The sequence below is a fragment of the Cibotium barometz genome, chromosome 26 (genome assembly GCF_041138505.1).
Source record: "Cibotium barometz isolate CiBa-2024 chromosome 26, ASM4113850v1, whole genome shotgun sequence".
Classification (NCBI taxonomy): domain Eukaryota; kingdom Viridiplantae; phylum Streptophyta; class Polypodiopsida; order Cyatheales; family Cibotiaceae; genus Cibotium; species Cibotium barometz.
Genome location: NC_141071.1, coordinates 20,918,141 through 20,944,289, shown reverse-complemented (window position 1 = coordinate 20,944,289; position 26,149 = coordinate 20,918,141). Strand labels below are relative to the sequence as shown.

Genomic DNA, 26,149 nt, shown 5'->3' with positions numbered 1-26,149 from the left:
TTTTTGAACAAGTTGAGGGGATACCCAATTTTGACTCTGATTTAGAAGAGTTAGCTAATGGCTTGATGTTCACAAAAGAACAAGATATTTGTCCTCATACATCTATCCCTCTTGGGACAATGACTTTCATGAGCCAATCAAAGGATAGTTGGATATTCTTGAGAACCTATTTTTGAACAAGATGAGGAGATACCCAATTATGGCTTTGATTTAGAAGAGTTGACCTAATGGCTTGATGTTCATAAAAGAAGAAGTATTTGTCCTCAGAGATCTTTACCTCTTGGGACAATGAATTTCATGAGCCAATAAGTGAGGTTTCCAAGAGATGTGGCTAGCCGCCTTACTTTATTTCTATCTTCAACAGAGAAGGACGCCAATAGGGCCATTGCTACATGGGCTGATGTAAAATGAAAGCTTACAAGAAGGGACCTTCAACTAGGATGAGGATGCACCTCAACTTGTTTTGGAGGAGTTGCTTCAAGCAAAGGAGAATGGTAGCATCCCAAAACTTGCTCAAACTTCTATGAACAATTGGGACATTAGTATAAATACGATGATACTAATGTAACTATTCATAGATTGTGGGATGATAGTCTTAGATGGGTGAGTAGGAGTAAGCATCATCATAAGACACTATTAGGAGAAGCATAGGGAGCTAGGGCTATGTAGATATGAAAGATGGAATCCCAGCTGCCCTAGCTAGAATTGAAGTGACAATGGGGGGGATTTCAACACTCTCCCTATGACACCACCTATCACTATGAGAAGGGAAAGGTATTCCTTCGTGAGACCAAGAAAGAAAAATATCGCACGAGAAAGCCTAAGGCACAAGCTAAGGAGAATGGTAGCATCCCAAAACTTGCTCAAACTTCTATGAACAATTGGGACATTAGTATAAATACGATGATACTAATGTAACTATTCATAGATTGTGGGATGATAGTCTTAGATGGGTGAGTAGGAGTAAGCATCATCATAAGACACTATTAGGAGAAGCATAGGGAGCTAGGGCTATGTAGATATGAAAGATGGAATCCCAGCTGCCCTAGCTAGAATTGAAGTGACAATGGGGGGGGATTTCAACACTCTCCCTATGACACCACCTATCACTATGAGAAGGGAAAAGTATTCCTTCATGAGACCAAGAAAGAAAAATATCACATGAGAAAGCCTAAGGCACAAGCTAAAGAGTCGATGTTGGACACTGAGTCATATTGCCACCTTATAAAGAATGTATGGAGTGCAACAAGGCTCAGCTGGCATGACTTTGTCCAATGCTACAGGTGAATCAAACTTGACCTAGTAGTTTCCATGCCCTAAAGTATGAATATCAGTGATCTTTATAGGCTCATAGGCTTGCCTGCAAAAGATCCATGAGGTATCCACATGCCGGGAAGCTACCCACAATTTTGTAGACCAAGGTGGAGGCCTCAAGGAGGTGACTATCAAAGTGAGGAGCTAGAGGTTTGCTTTTGATAAGGAAAGGTCAGGGACGTAGCCTCAATTGGGGATGACAGAGTAGCTACCATGGAGTCCTCTTGGAGCTACAAAGGAGTTGGATCAGATGGGCTGTGAACTGAAGCGCAGGCTAGGCAGAGGCTCAACAGGTGGAAGAGGAGAAAGTAGGAGCTAGGGGTAAAACCAGGCAGAGAGAGGGACCTAGGCGATGATGAAGGCAGAGAGAGGGAGCATATGAAGGTGATAGGTGACATGCAATAACGAGGGAAGCTTTTATGCATTAAATTTTAAAAAGGTTACCCTTAGGTAGAATATGAAATATTACCTTAAATTTTGATTCTAATTAAGGTTAAATTAAGATGTGCATGTAAATATGTACATTAAGCTTGCACACAAAGGTGCACATAACTTGTATACAATAACTTATGCACTTAGATATATAAAATAACCCATTCATATGAGAGATGATTTTGCTAAATAATTTAATAAAGGAAAAGTTAAAGAAATCTAGATGTATAAAAGATTAGAACTTTTAGCCTATGATATTAAGGCTTACTCTCTTAGAAAAAATTAATAAATAGAGTAATTTATGTTAAAGAATATAGAAGAATAAAAGATTTAAATTTTTAATCCCGTAATATTAAGGCCTCTCTCTTAGGGAAAATTAATAAATAGAGTAACTTATGTGAAATAAATCATGTGTAAATGAGTAATCGGCTCACATGCACATGCATGCATTAATAATTGATGTTTCTTTTTGCATGCATGGAGTTTCATGCATGGATGGAGTTTCTTTTTGCATGCATGGAGTTTCATGTTAAAGATTAGGAAAGATATGATATTTTTTAAAAGAGAAATTAAGAGTATATTTTTAGAGAGAGAAAATTGAGAAACTCTCTTTTTAAATAAAAAAATTGTGTATATTTTTTTGTAGTGGATTTTAGGACATGATAATCCTATCCTAGGACTTAAATCTTTACTTTAAATTTAGTCTTAAGTATAATTTTTCTCTCTAAAAATGGAGAGAAGAAGTTACAACATATATGTGTATACCTTGGATTATGGTTTACTGCTTGGAATTGAGCAAAAAGGTTAAGAGTCGAGCGATCATCATTAATGTAAAAATGATACTTCTTGATAATACGGGCCTCCGGGGTGTTGGCAACTCCATCCAAGTGTATGTATCTATGCATGCCGATACTATAATATGCACCAAAATAGCCACCTAAAGTGTAATGCAATTTTACTTTAATACAATGGTAAATACAATCTATTACATCACAAAGCAATCAAAGATATTATACCTACTCTGACTCATATTGTATCTCCGGGTAGGGCAAGAATGTATAGTTCTCAACAAAATCCACCACATTGAGATAACCACACCGATGGGAAACTGCTCCAAGCATGCATGAAACTGACGGTCCTGCCACTTGGCCCAATGAGAGTGTCGTACATAAGGGTAGATGTGCTCTCTCTAAAAGTAGTACCGAATAATGCATGTGGATATGTTTCTCCACGAGTTGCAACCTCTTGGATTGGCCCCCCACCATCGAGCGGCACACTACATACTCATATTGCCGCCAATGCACTACCTCAATGTCACTAACATCCCCCTCAAACAAGGTAGCGTTGCCAATCCTCCACATATACCACATGTCCCCTTGACACATGAAAGGTGATAGTATAAGGTATCTAGCTCGCGTGCACATAAAAGAGAGTGTATGAAATCGTGTGGGCTAGTAGGCCTTCCATTTTTCCCACTAAGGGAACAAAATACATCATAGTAAAGTTGAAACTCCACATGGTATCGACAACAACATGTGTCCCACTGATGGGAGTAGCGCACAAAGCATGGGTGTTGGCAACTCCATCCAAGTGTATGTATCTATGCATGCCGATACTATAATATGCACCAAAATAGCCACCTAAAGTGTAATGCAATTTTACTTTAATACAATGGTAAATACAATCTATTACATCACAAAGCAATCAAAGATATTACACCTACTCTGACTCATATTGTATCTCTGGGTAGGGCAAGAATGTATAGTTCTCAACAAAATCCACCACATTGAGATAACCACACCGATGGGAAACTGCTCCAAGCATGCATGAAACTGACGGTCCTGCCACTTGGCCCAATGAGAGTGTCGTACATAAGGGTAGATGTGCTCTCTCTAAAAGTAGTACCGAATAATGCATGTGGATATGTTTCTCCACGAGTTGCAACCTCTTGGATTGGCCCCCCACCATCGAGCGGCACACTACATACTCATATTGCCGCCAATGCACTACCTCAATGTCACTAACATCCCCCTCAAACAAGGTAGCGTTGCCAATCCTCCACATATACCACATGTCCCCTTGACACATGAAAGGTGATAGTATAAGGTATCTAGCTCGCGTGCACATAAAAGAGAGTGTATGAAATCGTGTGGGCTAGTAGGCCTTCCATTTTTCCCACTAATAAGGGAACAAAATACATCATAGTAAAGTTGAAACTCCACATGGTATCGACAACAACATGTGTCCCACTGATGGGAGTAGCGCACAAAGCATGGGTGTTGGCAACTCCATCCAAGTGTATGTATCTATGCATGCCGATACTATAATATGCACCAAAATAGCCACCTAAAGTGTAATGCAATTTTACTTTAATACAATGGTAAATACAATCTATTACATCACAAAGCAATCAAAGATATTACACCTACTCTGACTCATATTGTATCTCTGGGTAGGGCAAGAATGTATAGTTCTCAACAAAATCCACCACATTGAGATAACCACACCGATGGGAAACTGCTCCAAGCATGCATGAAACTGACGGTCCTGCCACTTGGCCCAATGAGAGTGTCGTACATAAGGGTAGATGTGCTCTCTCTAAAAGTAGTACCGAATAATGCATGTGGATATGTTTCTCCACGAGTTGCAACCTCTTGGATTGGCCCCCCACCATCGAGCGGCACACTACATACTCATATTGCCGCCAATGCACTACCTCAATGTCACTAACATCCCCCTCAAACAAGGTAGCGTTGCCAATCCTCCACATATACCACATGTCCCCTTGACACATGAAAGGTGATAGTATAAGGTATCTAGCTCGCGTGCACATAAAAGAGAGTGTATGAAATCGTGTGGGCTAGTAGGCCTTCCATTTTTCCCACTAATAAGGGAACAAAATACATCATAGTAAAGTTGAAACTCCACATGGTATCGACAACAACATGTGTCCCACTGATGGGAGTAGCGCACAAAGCATGGTTGGCATTACTCAAAAGATCTTTGGCCAATCTTGAAGTGAGGGTGTGCCTCCACAAACTAAGAATATAACTCAATTTAACTCGCCTCAAGAAAGCAAGCCCCATGTTCAATGAACACCATTTGAGACTCTTTTTCGCAATGCTTTCTTGAACATTGGCAAAGCTCTACAATTCTCCTCCCAAAATTTCTCTAGAAGTGCCTTGATGTTATCGTTAATCAAACGATTACCCCTAGGAGCACTACCACTAAAAGACCACAATACCCCAGCATCATCCACATCTAGACTCTGCTCCTTAAAGAACCACCTCTAAGAGTATGTGGTACTATGCAAAAGAATGTGAGAGGTAGCTCTCATCTCACCTACCATGTGGGGTCTACAAATGTCCGTTACAATAGCATGACGACGAGCAACCAATGCATCCAAGGTATTCCTCTTCTTGATGGATTCATATATGCGACAAAACACCATTAAGAACCTTAGCACCTACTCTCCTCTCTTGATGCTTGCTCAACAATCCCAGCAATAGCCCTACACTCAGCTAGGTCAGGATGGTCAATAAGGGATGTGAGAAGAAAAAATTGTGACAAGGGAGTGAGATCTTGAAAGAAGTTATGGATGATCTTAGACACACGACGACGTATGGCTGGTTGCCTATGGTGGCTCTTACATTCATACTCTCACTACTAGGAGGAGGAGGAGGAGGAGAAGGCTCACATGCTTCAACCAAACCAAGGGGGGCAATAGTAGGGAGAGGTGGAGGAGGCTCATGTGGAGGAGATGAGGGTAGTGGTGGCTCAACAACGTTAGCGGCTGGCATGTTCTCCACTCTCTTTTTTTGCTCGCGAGCTATCCTCTTTCTCTCCGCCTCATGGGGAGGGGGTTTCCTATTCCTATCAGATTTATTACTCCTATGACTTTGTGAGCCCATTCTCTACAAAATGCTAGTACGAAGACTAGACATTAAGCTATGATTGAATGAAATGAGCATAGAAGTGTGTGCATTTATAGGAAACAACACTCTCTTAACTTGCATTGTATTGGATATTCTAATTCATAAGATAAGATTTTTCTTATTCAATTAGATTAATAGATATATCTTTTTAATTAAATCTATATGATATCTTTGGTTAGATTTTTAAAATGGAGAGGATTTTGAAATAATATTTTTTTCAAAAAAGAAATATTTAGAAATAAAAATTCTACAAATAAAGAAAATATCTTTTAATAAGAAGAAGACACAAAATATATTTCTTTTAACTATAAAATAATATATTATTTAATTTAAATATGTTATTTATTTTTTAAAAATTAAAATTTATTATTTAAAAATAAAATAAAAAGATACTAATATATATATATATATAATAAATCAACAAATTTAGCTAATTTTTTTAAAATCATATAGGTGAAATAATGTATTTTCTAATTGATGTATATTTTTATTTAAAAAAATTAAATATCATAAGAGTATGTTTCATATATTTGCATGGATTATCTATAAATGATATATATATATATATATATATATATATATATATATATTATGTATGTGAGACCATGAATGGATGCCCAAAGCATGGGAGGTGATGATGACATGAGAACTCAAATTGATGACATGGCATGGTCAATCGTTGACATGGCCTACACATGTGACAAGTGGCACCAACTCTCGGTGGCATGCTCGATCATCAATGATGAGATGGCATAGTGAGGTGGCATGCTATGTCATCAATGTTGAGATGGCATAGTGAGGTGGCACATTGAGATGGCACATAGTGAGGTGGCATAGTGGGTGATATGTCAAACATGTGGCCACATGCATGGCCACCTTAGGGGTCTCCACCTAGGTTTGGTACATTACCTAACCTACTTTACCAATCCTAGTTAGACTTGGGTTTAGGCTTGGAAGGGAAGGAACTACTTAAGGATAGCTATTTTTACATAAAATAGATGAAAATATATCTTTTCTTACTTAAATTGAACCAATTTTTTTTTCTATCGATTCACCTTGATTAACACTACTTGGTCATATAAAATTATTGCATAATCACATAAAAAGGAATTTATATAATTAATTTACTAATTATGTTCAGCTACTTTTAGACTTTGAGGTAAATTTCCACTCTGGAGATCTCGGTATTCTTAGATCATTCAATCAAGTAAAAATACATAATTTTTTATATAAAGATGTGTTGTCCCAAAAAAACTACTCTTGTTGCATACTTTTAAAATATGTAATAATTAAAAATGAGGTGGTAGCTCTCCCTCTTTGGTGATGTGTTAATGCATGTGACATGGCATCTAATGAGGTGGCATGCTCGGTTATCAACAACCAACTCAAGATGAGGTGGCAGCTCTTCCTCTTTGATGATGTGTTAATGCATGTGACATGGCATATAATAAGGTGGCATGCTTGCTTATCTAATGATGAGGTGGCATGCCATGTCATCAATGTTGAGGTGGTACATTGAGGTGGAATGCATGCCATGTGTAGGTGACATGTTAGACATGTGGCCACATGCATGGCCACCTTAGGGGTCTCCACCTAGGTTTGGTCCATTACCTAACCAACTTTACCAAGCCTAGTTAGACTTGGGTTTAGGCTTGGAAGGGAAGAAACTACTCAAGTATAGCTATTTTCACATAAAATAGGTGAAAATAGACCTTTTCTTACTCAAATTGAACCAATTTTTTTTTCTATAGATTCACCTTGATTAACACTGCTTGGTCATATAAAATTATTGCATAATCACATAGAAAGGAATTTATATAGTTAATTCACTAATTATGTTCAGCTACTTTGAGACTTTGAGGTAAATTTCCACTCTGGAGATCTCGGTATCCTTAGATCATTCAATTAAGTAAAAATATATAATTTTTTATATAAAGATGTGCTATCCAAAAAAAACTACTCTGGTTGTATACTTTTAAAATATATATTAATTAATTTAAAATAGAAAATACATGCAAAAATTACTCAATAAATCAAGCTAAGATCTCTATTCCATGCCTTCCTTGTGTGCAAAGTAGGGATGGAATTGGAGTTAAAACAAAGAAGTTATTATCATTTTATAATCATACTATCTACAAGTCTAAGTTTGGGACATGCCACACCCTTAATATCTTTATGACGCACGAAATTTAGAATTTGGAATTTTTGATTTTTGATCGGACCATATGTTTAAGTGCATGACAAAGAGTGTGATGTTTCATTAGAAGAGCTCAATGTCACATTCCTTTGCCAAGTGGGTGAGATTAGCCAATTTTAGTAAAAAATGATTATTTTTGCTTTAAGAAACTTGGAAGGTCATCCAAAGTGAGGACCCTTATTGTACAACCACCCCATTGCATCTCATAATGCCTCCTCATCAAATTGACAATCTTGTAGGATTCTTGAGAGGATAACTAGTAAGAACTCTCTTTATGGATCCATATGAAGAGAGGGTAGAGAAAAGAGAGGGCAAAGAAGAGAGAGGGTAGAAGAGAAGAAAAAGAGACAAGGGAGGCTGAGAGGAAATAAGAAGATGAATTCTAAGCAAAGGTGAACCTTTGGTGTAAGAAGGTGAGGTAGAGAAGAGCTCATGTGCATAGAATGCTACAAGGAGTAGGAGTGCCAAACTTGTTGAGAAATGTGGTGTAGCGCACAAGTTGAAAGGTAAGGAGTGAGTAGAAGAGCAAGCCTAGCATCAATCTATGTGGCATAAGCCTAGAATTTTCCCATATGCATGGGAAGAAAGAGCCCAAAAGTTGTACTAGACCCCTATATAAGGAGACCCATTTGCAAATGAAACAAGCACATTGCTCAAGTTTCTTTATTAGTGCAAGCTAATCCATCTTGTAACCTAATTAACTTGAGTCAAACTAATTAGCATCATCTTCATGTGATGAATACTAGTCACAGACACCCACCATAGCTATTTAACATAAGCCTGCACTAGATCCATGCTCAACTTTGACATGGTATTAAAGCTAGGGTTGTGCTTAGCTTAGCTTAGCATTAATCTTGAGTAGCTTTTCTTCAGCCTTCTTTAGTTTCATAGGAGGTGCATTAGGCTAATTTTCTTCATAAGTCTTTCATCAATCACTCTTTAGTTTTCTTCACCGCTTGTTGTGGAAGATGGCTATTGCCACTTTCTCTCCAAAATTCATCTCCTTCTTAAGCTCATAACACTCCCACTAGATCCGGACCCCTTAGCTCACATTCCATTATTTTGATCTTTATTAGCTTAATCCTCATTATTAATCTTATCTAATCAACCTTATCCACTCAGAAACCAATGGTTAAAAACTACCATCTGATCCGAAGCTTGCCATTGCCATAACTATGAGGTCCACCGCTTGGACACTTCTTTGCTGTGTCGACGAGGTCTTTGCAGGAAGTTCTAGGTTGTTTACTAATAGCCAATGTGGATGCCAATGCTATCAGCCCATTGCTACTCCTTTTAACCTCCGGCCTATCTATAGAGCTCGTGATGTGGCATTTGAAAAGCGAAGGCAGACTGGAAACTACACTACTATTGCCCTCAGTATAGTTAAATCAAGGGGTTGGCTAACAAAGACAGTAGAGACCACAAATGTAGTGTGGCTATCTACAGTACCCAGCCATGGTGCAGCGTCTCACCCACAGTTATGCAACTAAGTCCAACCAAACACAATCTCTAGTTGGAAAGCTTGCACACTTAAGGATCAAAATGTGCCGTCACTGGAAAAGTGCATCCAAGGGGGTTTTTGGATGTGCCAGACATGCTGGTGATGCTATTTTAAAAAAATATTTTGAGACACCATTTGTGAGTTATCAAAGCCTAGACCCTCACTTTCATTAACGTTTAACTAACCACTTCTAAGTGGATTTCATTATCTTTTGGTTTTTATCCATTTCCTTGCTTTTTATCAGCATTTATTGCACATTCTTCATTCTTCTTATTACATTGCTAGGTTGTAAGAGGTAAACATTGCCGAGTAGTACTTGGTAAGACCCCTCATTAAGCATGGAGTATGTAGAGGTCATCACTATATTCAATGAGGTGGGTTTTTTACACGGCAAAAGCATGACCACGTACTTGCTCATTCATAAGGGGATTTGGCACCTAATTGGGGATAAACAAGTGGCGATTAAGCCACTTGAAAATCACAAGGCATTGGGCCTTATCACTTAAAACCTCAGTGATGATGTGATTAGCATCAAGGATGCCAAATTGGCATGCCAAGAACTTAACAAGGTTTTCGGCACCAATTCAAAGAGCTCCAAGATTAACCTCATGCAATTCTACAAGCTTGAGAAGATGGACATCGAGAGCATGGCGTAACACATCAACAAGCTCAAAGGTATTAAGCAACAACTAAAAGCCTTGAAGAAAGTTATTGAAGAATATGAGTCTATTGCTATGTACTGTTAAAGAGTGTTGCTAAAGAACCATACGAATCAATTGTGGCTACACTTAAAATTGGGCCTAACACTACACTTCAAGACATAGAATCATCTTTGCTTAAGCATGAATCAAAATTCAAGGATAAAGAACCATTCACCTCATAGTCAATTGCACAAGCACTATGTGCAAAAGGATGGGAAATTTCAAAGGAACAATCAATCAACCTCTTCACTTCCAAGATACTATCATTATGGAAAACTTGGTTACACAAAGAACGAATGTCGTAACAAACACAAACCAGAATTTGTGTGCAATTTTTGTAGGAAAGTTGGTCTCACCTAGAAGAAGATTGCTATCATAAAAAGAATCAAGCAAACTAAAGTGAGGCCAAATGTGCCATGGATGAGGACAACATACCTAAAGAAAGACTTTTCTAGAGAAAGAACCATAGTATTCTTCACCCCTCTTATCTCTACAAAGAGTGTTGTAAATTAGCTTTGAGGCCATATGATGCACTCAAGCTGAAATTTATAACCAAAGTAGCTATAGTATAGTCTAGCACAAGGGGAGAGAGAGAGAGAGGAAGAGTGAAAGCCTAAAAATTATACTTGACACACCAAAGGGGGTTTTGAGAAATGTGGTGCCATAGTGCACAAGTTGAAAGGTAAGGAGTGAATAGAAGTGCAAGCCTAGGATCAAGTTGAAAGGTAAGGAGTGAGTAAACAGAAAGCCTAGCATCAAGCCATTGGCAAAGCCTAATTATCCCACATGCATGTAAATCAAGAGCCCAAAATTTATACCTAGCTCCTATATAAGGAGATCCATTTCAAGCCAATGAACCAAGCACATTTATCAAGTTTCTTTATGAGTGTGCGAGCTAATCTACCTTGCAACCTAATTAGCATCATCTTCATGTGATGAATGCTACTCACATACACCCACCATAGCTATGCATAAGATAGCACTAGATCTATGCTCAATTTTGACTAAACTCCTAGGTAGAAGATTTCAAAATTTGGGAGAAATAAATCTTGCATGTGAGGTTAGGGCTAAATTTAACTTAGTGACTTTTATTAACATCACTGTAAACATCACTTAAAAGTGATGTTAATCACTATTTACCTTGCCAAAATTAGCTCATGCCTTCTTAAACTTGGTTTGGAGCTCCCTTCTTGTGGCATTTTTGTTGTGACATAACACCCCTACTTTAGTGCCATAACACCCCTGTGCACCATGCCACAACACCAACTTGTCAACTCCTAGAACTAGAAAGAAAGAACTTAATTGGGCACATCACCACCAAAGCTCACTAGCAGTGACGTCAAAGCTTTTGTCTCATGGATGGGCAAAAACGGTTTTTCTCCTTTGCTTAGTGAGATCACAAGGTAAATCTAGAAGACTTAAACCCTATTTATACATATGTAACGTAGCACCTCATAGATTGAGTGTACAAATAACTTATAAATAATTGGAAATGAATTAATTTTTTTTTCTCTCATGTGCCCTCTTGTCTCAAACTCACTGCCTTAGGCACCCTCTTGGCCCAAACCCGTCCTTTGGCAACGTCTCGGGCATCCTCTTGGCCTAAACCTGACTCCAAAACCAAAACCACCCTTTAAACTACTTCAAAAAGCAAATCCCATACACACACACATACATACCAACCCTCCTATCCATTTATCACCCCCCCCCCACACTCACATAACTACACACATTCACATTCACATTCACACTCACACTCACACTCACACTCACACTCATGCACACACCCACACACACATATACTCACACACACTTATACGCCCACACCCACCCACACACACACACACACACACACACACACAATCATACTCACAAGTGGGATCTACAAAATCTAAAAATATTCTAAATTATCTTACTTCTCATCACTTTATTTTTACTCCTATCCATTCATATAGTCATTGTTTATACTTGAGTCTACCCACCACTGAGCACTCCACATAAAACATTTGTGCAATCCCCTTAACCTAAGTGCATAGTACCCTCGCACAAGTAATGTAACTAGGCAGATCTCATTGCTTAAGTTCTAGTTGAATAACCATAGCTAAAGGACTCCACAATTGATAAGCACCCTTATCTCGCCATTAATGTTGAGGTATATCTTTGGATGGGGGGAGCAATAGTGGGCGAAAGCCATCCGTGCCAACAAGCAACTAACTCCTTCACAAAATACCAACCTCCTTATGATTAAACCCCGCAATATTGTCTCAACAAAAGTGAAAAAATATCAAAGAAAGTAGTTAAATAAAGCAAAAGTGTTGGAGCACTATCTAGATTAGAGGAGCGCACACACGAGCACATCTATAGTCCTCATAGCCCATGCACATCATTTGCATTACTCACACAAGGGATTTGCACTTCAAACACACATCTTTCTTACGTAGGCACTCACAATAGCTAGCACCTACAAGCTGTAAGCATGTTAACGTGCTCTAAAAACAACGTTCGGGACATTGCTAACTAGCAATGCTTGTTAGCTATACTTTAAAATGTCCCACATTCTCCTTTTTTAATTTCAAATAAAACGTCATTCCCTCCCTTTCCAAATTTTAAAAATAATGTCTTTATAATATTGTGGTTCAGTTACACACCATACGTGGGCTGAGCTCCATCCCTCTCTCTCTCTCTCTCTCTCTCTCTCTCACACACACACACACACACACACACACACTCCCCCCACCCCATTTCGCCCTCTCTCTCAACATCCCTGCAGGCTCCAAGACTCCCTCTCCCTTCCACATCCTCCCCTTGTTCTTCCACTCTCTTTCCTTCTCTGCAAAGCTATGGAGAACCATACAGTGGCATCTAATTAGGCAGGTGTTTTTGTGATGCAGAGAATGTCTTCAATGGAGGTAAAGAACTTTAAACACTATTTGTATGAAGGCATGCCTGATATCTTGGCAATTTTCCCGACTATCATTACATATGTATGTTTGTAGTTAGAAAGATAAACTTGCAGAAGGGATCCATTACAGATGATGGATCTTAACTTACAGGACCCAATTCTTACCGTCATTAGGGAGTATAAGATGATGGATCCCAACTTACAGGACCCAATTCTTACCGTCATTAGGGAGTATAAGAGGGAAAGGACGAGGAAACAATAGGAGGAGCAGAAACACAAGAAGGGTGAGGATGGAGTACATGCTCTTGATGAAGAAGAAAAGCACAAAATATCTTTTGAGATAGTGAAAGTTTTCAAGTAGAGGACCAAAGGCTTTGTTATAGAAGTGAGACGAGAAATCTGGAATCTAGTCATTCAGCATCTTGCCATGCAAGCGATCCAAGAACAATCTACATGAGAGGAGACTGTTGTTCAAACCACAAGCATTTCCAATGTGCAGAACACATTGGCGCTTGTAAAGCAACCATGTTGTAAAGAGGAGTTATTTTTTAAGAATACAACATTATCCATGATGTTGAATTCAAAGGAAAATATGCCTATTTCAAAATTTTCAAGGGTCCTTTGAAGTCCCCCCTCAAACTTGTACAAGGCAAAGTCATGAGTGAAACCTGATGCTGGACTGTTTTCATTAACTCCATGTCATAAGCAACATCGCTGTAGTCCAATCATAGATGAAATGAAAGAATTGGTTTACACATTTTGGAGAGTGAGACATGTGTATCCCCTAGCAAAAAGGATGTTTATCCAAAGATAATTGGGAGTAAAATTTATATAAGGCACCCCGTGCACCTACTCAATGAGCCTCATGTGATTAGTCTAACTCAAGTGAAATAAATCAAGTCTCTACTAATAGCACTAGTGATTTATATTTTACTCTACTTTGAACTCTATGCTAATTAGCAATAGTAACTCCTTTTGCTATTAGTTAGTCCTTCATCTCATAATTAAAGCTTCCTATGATAAATAGCACTACAAAGTGTGCTATCTAGCATCACATCTAAAAACTAGCATGGTCTAATAGCTAGATGATGCTAACTAGAATAGTCTAATAATAACAAGCATGGTTTTATAACTAGCAAGTGCTAATAACTAGTTTGTATTAAAACTAGCATGGTCTACTAACAAGCACGATCTGATAACTAGCATGTGATTCTAGCAAGTAGATGATGCTAACTAGCATGGTATGATAACTAGCATGGCCTAATAACTAGAAGATGCTAACTAGCATGTTAATAACAAAAGCAAGGTCTGATAACTAGCATGTGCTAACAACTAGATTATGCCAATTAACATGGTCTAATAACAAGCATGTGATGCTAGCAAGTAGATATGCTAGCTAGCATGGTATGATAACTAGCATGGCCTAATAACTAGATGATGCTTACTAGCATGGTCTAATAAGTAGCATGTGCTAATAACTAGATTATGCTAACTAACATGGTCTAATAACAAGCATGTGATGCTAGCAAGTAGATATGCTAGCTAGCATGGTATGATAACTAGCATGGCCTAATAACTAGATGATGCTTACTAGCATGGTCTAATAAGTAGCATGTGCTAATAACTAGATTATGCTAACTAGCATGGTCTGATGACAAGCACGGTCTCAGTAGCGTGTGATGCTAGCAAGTAGATGATGCTAACTAGCATGGTCTAATAAGTAGCATGCTCTAATAATTAGATTATGCTAACTAGCATGGTCTAACCAGCGTGTGATGCTAGCAAGTAGATGATCTATGCTAGCATGGTCTGATAACCAGCATGTGCTAATAACTAGATTGTGTTAACTAACATGGTCTAATAACAAGCATGTGATGCTAGCGAGTAGATATGCTAACTAGCATGGTATGATAACTAGCATGGCCTAATAACAAGCATGCTAATGACTAGATTATGCTAACTAGCATGATCTAATAAACAGGCATGCTAATGACTAGATTATGCTAACCAACATGGTCTAATAACAAGCACAATCTGATAACATTTATTATTAACTGACATGTAGATATGTTACGTAACACGTGATGCTATGAAAGGCAAAGTGCTAACTAGCACTAGCATAACAAACAAGATAGTGCTAGTGCTAACTATCATCTGCTAGTTCTAACTAGCATAACAAACAAGATAGTGCTAGTGCTAGTGCTAACTATCATCTGCTAGTTCTAGCACTTGATATCAACTTTTAAAGCTAAATCATGTGATGAGTGCACATGTCCGTCTAGACCTGGTATTAATGCATTATTATGAAATTTCACAAGTTGAGTTCTTCCACAGGTTCAAATCAAAATATCCAGACTGCAACATTGGGATGAGATCCTTTGAGATACTGAAGCCATTCTTCGTACATCGGTTTAAGGACAGATACACATGCTGCTATGAATACCATGTGTAAATGTTCTTTCTAAAGGACACATTGAACCACATGCGGTCTCATACCTTCAGGCTCCATGAAGCGGTATGAAATTGTACATGTGGAATTTGTGCCACAGGTGCTGGCATGAGCATTGGTTGCTCGGCTTCACATTTTCAAAGGTGTCACACATCTATGGGAGTCAATACTTTGCCCAAAGGAAATAGATGCATCTTTCCACTATAGGAAGTGTCTAATGGGAGCATGCAAGAATTGTGGTGTGAAGAAGTTGGAAACATGCATCTTAGAGACAAAAAAGAAAGATAAGACCATTACTGTAAAAGTATTTGAATATGTCAAAGCAATGGATAAGCATGGAAAATAAACAAAAAAAAGATCTTTTAAATAAAAACATGCAATGTTGGGAGTTTCTTCAACTCTTGAAGTCCAAGCTCAAGCTCTTCATCACACATAACTATATTGCTCGATGTGGCAAGCACAATAATTCAAGGATGTATACTTAAATTTCCTAATGATATGATTGTTTCGGTTGTAGATTTTGCACAGAATTATGCATTCAAAGTAGCAAAATGAGATCCAATCCATGAACTGTCAGTCAAGTCAAGTAACCATTTTCGTACACATAACGTACTATTGGAAGGCAAGGAAAGTAGTTAAAACAATCCACTTCTTCATATCAGATGACAAGGTGCATGACACATTGTTTGTCTAGCATTGTTTTATGTTGCATTGTGATTGGCTATGAAGACAAGGTGTCACTTTGAAACAACACTGGAGATGAGCTGGTTCTTCTTTGGAAGAGGGCATGGCAAGGGAGAGCATGACGGTGCAGGAGAAGTTGTAAAGAGCATTGACACATAACAATTAAAGAAAAATGGGGCCACTTTAAAGTGTGCAATGGATGTGGTTGGTTTTTGTCGAGCCAACTTGTTTGAGGGAGCAACCGCAACATATCCTTCAAAAGAAAGGAAATGTGCCCGTGTGTTTTGGGAGATGTGAATAGGGAGGTTAAGTGGAATTGTGCCACTATTAATAAGTTTCACTCTTTGCATGTAATCCATGGTCACAACTCACAAGATCCAACTACCCTCGCAACAAGATCCAACTGCCCTTGCAACAAGATCATTGGCATGCTTTTGTGATGCATGCATGCATTCATGTTGGAACCATTACACTAACAAGGCCCATGTGTAGCCTTGGGATTATCACCTTATGGTGCCATTGCCTAATGATGATGAGGTCCCTTTAGATGAGGTCATTGGATATGCCGGATTCACTTATGAAGGCCATTGTGATGTGTTAAGCAATGCTTTGTGTGTTGGTAACACTTTTGCAGTAAATCCAGATGTGACAACCAATGAGGAGGATGTAGATTTTTACCTTGTTAAGTGCATTGCAGTAAAGGAGAAGGTAGAAAAGGGGTACTTTGATGAATGGAAGAACGTACATTGATGAATAGAAAAGGGGTTCATTGATTAATGGTAGAAAAAGGGTACATTGATGGAAGAATGCAGTAAAGGAGAAGGTAGAAAAGGGGTACATTGATGAATGGAAGGTTCTTATGTTGTGCAAGGATTGTATTACAAGCAAATAGATTCCTACTCCTTCAAACTAGATAACAAGTAGCCCATTGTCCACATACTTTTAAATCTTGTACGTTGTATCAAGATACCCATGGAGCAAATGCCAAAAAGAAGGCAAGTGTACACAATCACTCCAGAAAGTTATGAAGCAATCTGTAACAGCATGCCCTTTGGGATTTGACATGTAACCTGCTAGTTGTCAATATGCTTTTGTTGATGACTTGTTTATCAGTAGTGGTATGCTAGTTAGTAGTTTGGGGTTATGTTAGCAGTTTTCTTGTTGATAATATGTAAGTAGCATACCTGTGAGACTGCCCATGCACAAACGTGCATAAGATGAGAATATAAGAGGATCAGAACTCAGGGACACTAAGATCCTAGCTCTAAAGACATCAATTCCTCTGACCTCTAGCTGGCACCAAAACGAATACCTCAACTCCCTTCAATCAAGCTAGGTTGATACTTTCAACTATCCTCCCAGATTAGATCTATCCTCCACGACCCTTGATCTTCAGCTTGAATGTCTCAGCTGACCTCTATTGATAAGTAGCTGACCTGTATTGACCCTTGATCTTCAGCTTGAATGTCTCAGCTGACCTCTATTGATAAGTAGCTGACCTGTATTTTCCTCGACTAACACTTAGTTGACCAAATTTTGTCTGTAAGCTGAATCCAATGTTGCTTGCTGCTAATCCCAGTCAGAGACGTATCCGCCTGACCCCCAAAATGCCTTCCACCTTTCACAAACCTTCAATATTTGTCTCAGAACTCCATAGAACATGTCAGTTGCCTGACTCTGTGCTGACACTATCTTGTCCCATTCTGATAGTAAACTCTTATGGATGGCTGACATAGAATCCTACCTGATATGTATCTTTTGGGCTCTCCAATCATCCTCTAGGTTCCTCTAACTTTACTCCCTCAACCCAATAACCATTTTAAACTCCTTATTACTTATGTTTCCGCGGGACAATCTGCTGACACCTATTCGACTTCTTTTGATGGAAACTGACTAGCACCTATGTGATTGTTAACTAGCATATGTTTCAGAGAGCTATTTCCAAACAGACTACTAACTAGCATATATTCCAGAGAGCTCTTTATAGACAAACTGATAATAACTAGCACAGTTAATGACTATGCTAATCATCACTTGTAGATTGTTAATTAGCACATGTTTTCAATACCTATAGATAGCTAATTAGCACTTGTGTGACTGTTAACTAGCACATGTTTCAGAGAGCTGTTTCTAGATAGACTGCTAACTAGCACATGTGTGACTATTACCTAGTATATATTCCAGAGAGTTGTTTCCAAACAGACTGCTAACTAACATAGTTAGCGACTGCTAATTAGCACTTGTAGACTATTAATTACCACATGTTGTCAACACCTAATAGATTGCTGATTAGCACCTATAGACTACTAATTAACACATATTATTGGAGATGATGACAATAAACTCCTAGCTGACTCCCTACTGACACTATCATGTCCCAGTTGACAATAAACTCTTCTAGATGGCTGACATAGAATCCTATCCGATATGTATCCTCCGGGCTCTCCAATCATCTTCCAAGTTCCTCTAACTTTAATCCCTCAACCTACGAACCATCTGAGTGAATATGGAACGATAGGATTTCTCTCTTACAGAGTAATTACTTATTCATTTAAAAAATTATTCATGGAAATTCAAAACTGCAAGAATAAAGTTAGTTCAAGAGGATATTATTGTAGGGAAGACAGTTTGGAGGGAATTAGAACCTTTATCTCCAATTTCAAAAGACAAATACAAGCCTTCTCTTACCATAGCCAGTCATATTCTTTCACTTTGCATCATATAGTATACTTACTCATTCCTAGAACACTCCAATGGAGAACAACCATGTACACAGTCATTTTATTGAAGAGTCTAATCATGAAAGCATTAAGAAAAAGTACCATCTGCACATTGATCTAGATAGTGCGTATGTGCCCATTCAAAAACTTAGAAGTAGACAACTATTGCTCTCATTAGATGTTAAAGATCATATGAGGTTGTCGGGGAAGCAACACATAGACCTTTGGTGTGATGGCTCCATCTATCCTATTGACCCCTGTACTGCTTCACATCCTCCCTTTTCAAATTCCACAACTCTCTTACATTTTGCAGGTGATGGCACCACAGGCTTACTAGGATATTGCAAGTCAATTTCTTACATGCAAGAAAGAGAAAGGCATTATTCAGAAACCTTAGTAAATGAGCTTCTTGGCTTGTCTAGTGAATGCAAGACATAGAAAGTTAGATTGGAAGAACAAGAATGTCAAATCAATAAACTAAGAAGTGACCTCTACAAATATAGAGAAAAAGACACAATCATTAGATGGCACATACAGAAAAGAAAGCTAAAAAACGTCGAGAACTTGAGGCTCGATTTTGGAGGCTTGAAGAAGAGAATCCAAGCCATAAGGTAAGATTGCACTAAATGCATTCCCATTCACATGTATTTTGTGTTAGCAGTTAACATTATTTTATTTGCTGGGCTTCTTTGTGATTTACATGTTCTCTACGTTAGTAATGAGTAGTGCTATATTTGTAGGGTTGTCATACATCCTGACAAAGAGAATATCAATCCCAATCTTAATCCAGCAAAGCAACTAAAACCATTTGTGACATCAAGAATAGCAAGAGAAATGATAAAAGAGAAGAAGTTCAAGGTGGTTCAATGAGATATAGTGGATGAATTTGTAACCAACAATACAGTTTCAGCTGCTGCAGATATTCAATCCGCCATGGATTCAAGTGGAGTCAGTCGTCGTAAGGGTTATAGTGCCATCCAAAAGTCAACGTGATCCCTCCTTGAGGCCAAAGGCATTAAAGCAAAGCTACTTCCAACATCTACAAAAGTTTGGAGACATAAGGATGAATTAAACACAGAACAGCTTCACTATGTTGGTCACTCATACCACATTGTAGGAGAGTTTAAGGGAGAAGGTGGCAGTATATTCTACAATGAACACAACAATATATTCATGGACTTGAAGCTCTTGCAAAAGAGAATGGTGGAGTTTTATGATATTACATTTGAGGAGATAGGAGGTGTACTTCAGTTTGTCATCAAGCTTGATGAGTGTGAGATTATCAAGGAGAAAAAGATGGAAAGGGTCACAATAACACTTATGAATAGGGCTCTTTGTAATTGTAGTAGGGATGATCCAAAGTATTTTAGTGTGCATTCCGAGACGAACATCTGGTGGTGAGGTTCAGTTGAGGTCAAGAAAGAGGACCATGAATCCTTGTTTTGGGTATTTCATCAGACACATATCCCCAATCTCATCAAAGAATAGATGAATGAAACCAGGATGCTCCATGTAGAGAAAAGGGGGGGATTTCAAGTCCAATGGCATCTTTTACGGGTGACTTGAAGGCTCTCAAGTGCTTATTTAATTGCAACAAAGGGGCCAATGCAAAGTCTCCATGCCTTTATTGGATGAACTCCGCAAGGGTGATGGACTCTAAGTGGTGGAGACGACCACCGAACAGACAAATTTTGGATGAGAACTTTAAACCAGTGTTTGAGATTCCTCTTTCCAATGTGCATATATGCACGCTTCATGCTTTGTGTCGTATCATAGAGAAATTGGTATATCTCTACATTGGCTTTGCTTGGAAGATCAAGAACGTAGCAGAGAGGAAAGAAGCCATCCGTGAATTGGAGAAGGTGCTATCAGAAATTGGACTACATGGAGGTAATGTCCAGATTTTGAAGGACACTAAAAAGTCATCAAATGAAAAGGAAGTTCCAATGAAGCCCTCCATTGGAGGTGTTAAGGCAAGAAGATTTATTTCCAAGCTAATGAATAATCAGCAACACAAACCTACAAAGTTAGGAAAGCAATATACAACAACCTACACAAGTCGAATCGAATACCAACAGTGGAAAAAGCTTCATAATGCAGTGAAAGACCATGAAGGTGAAGGTGCTTCAAGAAATGTCAAAGAAGATGTTTGGCATTCAATTGATACTTTGTTTCAAATGTGTGAGAAAGTCAACTACTCCCAGCAAGACAAAAAGAGCTTTCAAGACAACTTACAAGCATTCAAAAAAGCGTTCAAAAAAACATTCAGAGCTACTTGGACTAACACCAACATTACACACTACATGGTATGTTTCCAGCTTACTGTTGTTTCCTAGCCCTCGATACTAACTTACATTGTATGTTTTCTTATGCAGCATATTCTCTACAACCACATGCCTTACTTTATCAACAAGTACAGAGATCCTAGCATTTGGAACACACAAGGACTCGAGAAATCATTTGGAACACACAAGGACTCGAGAAATCATACTATATGGCTCGAAATGCATATTTCAGGCACACACAACTTGGTGGTGGAAAAAGTAAGGCAAACAACCTACAAGAAGTGTTCCAATGGTTCTATAGAAGGATACTACAACAACTACATAAAAAAGAAACCTTGAGATCATCTAAACTAATGCAGACACTTAGACATATGGAAAGGAAGAGATTGAAGCGTTCTGAAGCATTTTAAAACTCAGATGCCATAGAAGCATAAAACAAATAGAGAGAACAAAAGATTTTTGTTAATCATCGTTGGACAGATTGATGTAACACATAAGTCTTTTACAATGTACTAAGTGTGTTCTTAAACACTAATGGTGAATCTAATCACCAATACAAGTGTCATTTGATGCTAAAAATGTGCTCTTAAGTACTAATAGTATTGCTAAATACTAATGGTGATCTTAATCACCAAAGAAAGTGTTCCTTGACACTAATGAAGCTCTCTCCATCAAAATTAGTGGTTGGGTGCACAAACCCTAAGTGCTAAACCATAAGCTTCACCATCTTAATCTCCTTTTTTATGCAACAGCCTTGGATTGATTAAGGGTTGTTGCACTCTCATAAGCCTTTCTCTTTCTACTTAAGCCAAAACATCACAAATTTTTTGGTTTTCTTCTTCATAAATTAGCCCATTACTCTCTAGTAATCTCTCTTCAATACCCAATGTCAAAGGAAACACCTAAATTAAGAAGTTCTCAGGAGAGGGCTTCCACACTTGGCAAGTTCTTGTCAAGTACAAGATGATGTCCAAAGGTTTTTGGCCATTCATCTCCGGCACTAAGGTTATTGATTGAACTAAGGCTGAATATATTGAAGATGATGAGAGGGCACAAGCCATCAAGAAGGAATGGAGTACAAAAGTCTGAAGCTTCAGAAAATGGAGTGCATCATAAGGTAGAGGAAATGAAAAAAGTGTGAGATATTGTTTAAGGCCAAGAGGAAGTTTGAGAGGGGGGGAATTTTCCTTCTTTTGCAAAAAGGTGTATTTAATACATGGATTCGAATAGAAGTTTCCCTCCCTACAAAAGTGTAGGTGTATTTAATGCATTCGGGTGTGAAAAGTGACTATCAAGTGTAGGTGTGTTTAATGCATTCGGGTGTGAAAAGTGACTATCAAGTGTAAGTAGAGTACATTTTGACGTGAGAAAGAAGAGTTTTTGGATTTAGAAAGAAAAACATATTTTTAAACTTAACGGGCACATGGGTCCTTATGCAGTGTCAAGGAAGAAAGAAAGACAAACAACAAGAATACATTTAGGGCATTAAAGACTTCAAGATAGAGATTGGAAGGACAACCATCAAGGAAGTCCTAGTGCAGCATATATATATGCATAATGAGCTTGTGCTTGAAAATTCAGATGACATAAAATTGCCCTTGCATAGACAAAACTGTAAGTAAATCTATCGCTTGTCAATCTTTCATTTTCTAATAATGGTCTAATGAACTATGTAAACTGTCCACGTTTATGGTTGCAGATGTGTACCCCTCATCATATGAGGAGTGGGAGCCAATTCAGTGCATCATTGGAATTATGAATGTGGTTCACGCACACATTGGTCGGCGCTACAGTATGACGGAAGGAGCAACAAAAGCCTTGTAGATACAAGAATCTTTTTCTATAATCATTTCTACCATTTGCTAAACAAAAAGCACAATCGTGGTGGCCGCTTGGAAGAGCTACCTTTGCAAGCTGAGTGGAACTACATGGATTGGCCTATCCCAGACCCCTCAGTAATGGAGTCAGAAAGAGAAAGCTCTTCAAGGATGTGCAATGCTCCCTACGAGGGAGCATTCCAACTCAGGTAGTAAAAATTAAAAATTATTGTTTACCTACCAATTATTGTGTTTGTGGAACTTTTTAGCTTATTTCAGGTGAAGATAGCGAGAACCATGCTTGTCTGCAAAGATTTGGACACATTCCTCTTAGCAAGAATTCTTGATGAGGGATGGCCGGTCTTAGAAAAACATAAGCCAAATGCTTCCTCCAGCGTAAAACAGTCCTTTCAATGAAAAAACAGAGGTTCCAATGCAAGTAAATTCCAGTTTGAGATCGGTTTCGATAACCCTTTTTCCATAATTCCCAGTTTCATAATGAGGATCCTTGATCTCTCATGAGGGTAATCTACCCATCATTTTGTCCATTTGTCTAACTAGATTCTTAGTGAGTTTGGTCAAGGAAAAACTAGATTAGTTTCGGTAGTCTATTCTTTGGATTTAGTAACTGGAATTGGTCACAAAGTTTTTGTCTGATTCAGATGGAGAGAAGGACAATTAGGTTTACTATCCGTCCCTTATGCAGTCTAACCAAATTCATTCAGTTTAGTTCTACAAGGATTCCCTTCAGTTAAACATCTAGTTTTATTTATTTTGACTTTCTGTTTCAGGGAAACATTTTTTTGATATTTGTAGAATTTATTTATCCAAAAATATCCCAATATTGATTTACCACTCTCTAGAGTTTTTTTATCTCACTAGGCAAAACAAGGAAAAATAATATTTTCTTGTATTCAAAAACATAGAATGATTACAAGGGATTAAAGTAGAGGCTTAATCAATATTCAGCCCAAGGAGGAATCTTACATCCTCTCCCACTTGAAAAATGCGAGATGCCCTCATCTCGCAAAGTGGGGGTAGTCCTTCGCCAATTCTTCTTCTTTCTCCCAGGTGTGGCATCTTATAGAGGGAAGAACTTCCACTTTACTAAGAATTCTCTGAGGACTCTACTCCTAAGTATCTTCTCCCGAACGTCAAGGATTTCCTTAGGTTGGAGTACCATTTGGCCTTGAGTGTCGGAGAGATCAATTGTTCATCATCCAGCACGTGACTCGAGCTAGGTACATATTTCTTAAGCAAAATGACATGGAATACATCATGTACCTTGAGATGGGGAGGCAAAGAAGTTTGTAGGCTAGATCGCCCACTTTCTTTATGATAGCATACGGCCCACAGTATCTGGGAGAGAGCTTCTTGTACTTCCCTAAGGATAAGGAACTTCTTTTTGGTCGTACTCGAATGAAGACCATATCTGAATCTTTGAACTCTCTCTCATATCTCTTTTTATTTACATAATGCTTTTATCTGTCCTGGGCTGGCTTTATATGTTTACGGATTGATTGCATCTGCTGGTCCATGTCGTCAAGCATTTGTCTGGACATTTCGACTCTGATCAATGGATCAGACCAAGTCAATGGTGTAAGGCAATCTTTTCCATACAAAGCTTTGAAAGAAGCATTGTAAGCGAATTCGACCAAATGCAGATGACTTAACCACTTCTTGGGTTCCCTGTTTGCTACAGCATGACCAAAGGATATCTTCAATTACTTGATTCACCCTTTTTGTCTGGCCATCTGTTTCGGGGTGATAGGTTGTGTTGAGATCCAAGAAAGTTCCTACTGCTTCAAAGAACACAATCCAGAATTTTGATGTGAATTTGGTATCTCTGTCACTTACTATCCTCCTGGGGTAATCCATGCAATCTGAAGATCTCCTTACGGAAAACTCTGGCAACATCCACTGCAGAGTATGTTTCTTTTACTAGAATCAGATGGGAAACTTTGGCTAGCCTGTGAACTACCACAAAAATGGAGTTGTAACCTAATTGCACTGAAGGTAATCCAGTGACAAAGTCCATACTGATGCATTCAAAATATGTTCAATGCCTTGCAAAAGGCACACAATTGAACAGCACGCTCCCGAAGATGGCCAGATTACAAAGACCCTTTATATTTTATTATAATAGAGACCATTTACAAAGACCATTTACATTCAATTACAAAAGGGAGTAACAAAATGTGCTAGTGTCATGGGGGTGTATTGGTTGAATGAGGTATTGAGCTTCTTTTTAAGCATGTTCATTTTGTGTACTCACAAGATCACACACTTAGATTATTCTCTCAATTATTATCTTGATTATCATCTTGATTGTTGAACACATTGTAGTAGCTATCATCGAGTTTCAATGTATTCTTGTTGTTGTACAAAACATGGAGACCCCAAAAGAAATAATCTTTTTTGAAGAAAACTCGTGTAGTTATTTGTCTGAAATGGACAATGTAGCGAGATATTTGCCTTGTTGCTTATATTGAGGTGTCTAGCATGGCTAGCAGTCCAACGTCAATCACTTTATCTCTTCACTTTAGATCTAGCACTTGTCTATTATAGAGCTGAAAAGGATTTCTTGATCCATGACTTATCCATTCTAGATCCTGTTCCACCACTTGGACATTATAGAGCTAGACTTCAGTGGATGCAAGCTCCACCAAACGATAGATCTAGACTCAAAATTCTAGTCGTATTGTATGACTTCCAAAGGTTTAGGTCTACCACACATGGATACTAGCTCCACCATGTGGTAAGGCCAAAATTCCATGAAGAGACCATGGCTGCTACCTCCACCACATGGTGGAGCTAGAGTTGAATAAGATACCACATGGTGGAGCTAGCTAGCTCCATGAAATTATACAGCTAGACTTCAATGGATGGTAGCTCCACCACATGGTAGATATAGACATAGAATTCTAGCTCTACCATCCCATATGGTGGAGCTTGATTTTAAGGGATTCTAGCTCTACCACATGGTAGAGCTAGAATTATGAGCTAGCTCTACCACGTGGAGCAAGAACGCATTGAAAGAACCAAGATCTACCATTTGTTCAATCTAGACCCCCAAGTAAAAACATTGATACAAGAGATTGTATATTGAGAGTCCCCTTAGAGTAGGATGCACTCTCCAATTTTAAGACTACATTGTAATGAACAAAGACTAAATAATTTGAAACAAGAATTTATAATTTGACATGGTGAAA

General features: G+C 38.4%; 1 protein-coding gene across 1 annotated transcript; it reads left to right on the top strand.

Moving 5' to 3' along the window:
- The first annotated feature begins 20,376 nt into the window (after positions 1-20,376).
- On the top strand, positions 20,377-22,841 carry LOC147623753 (uncharacterized). Its single transcript, XM_086820798.1, has 3 exons — positions 20,377-21,141; positions 21,211-21,248; positions 22,820-22,841. The coding sequence occupies exons 1-3, from the start codon at positions 20,377-20,379 to the stop codon at positions 22,839-22,841; spliced, it is 825 nt and encodes a 274-aa protein (XP_086676924.1).
- The last annotated feature ends 3,308 nt before the right edge of the window (positions 22,842-26,149 follow it).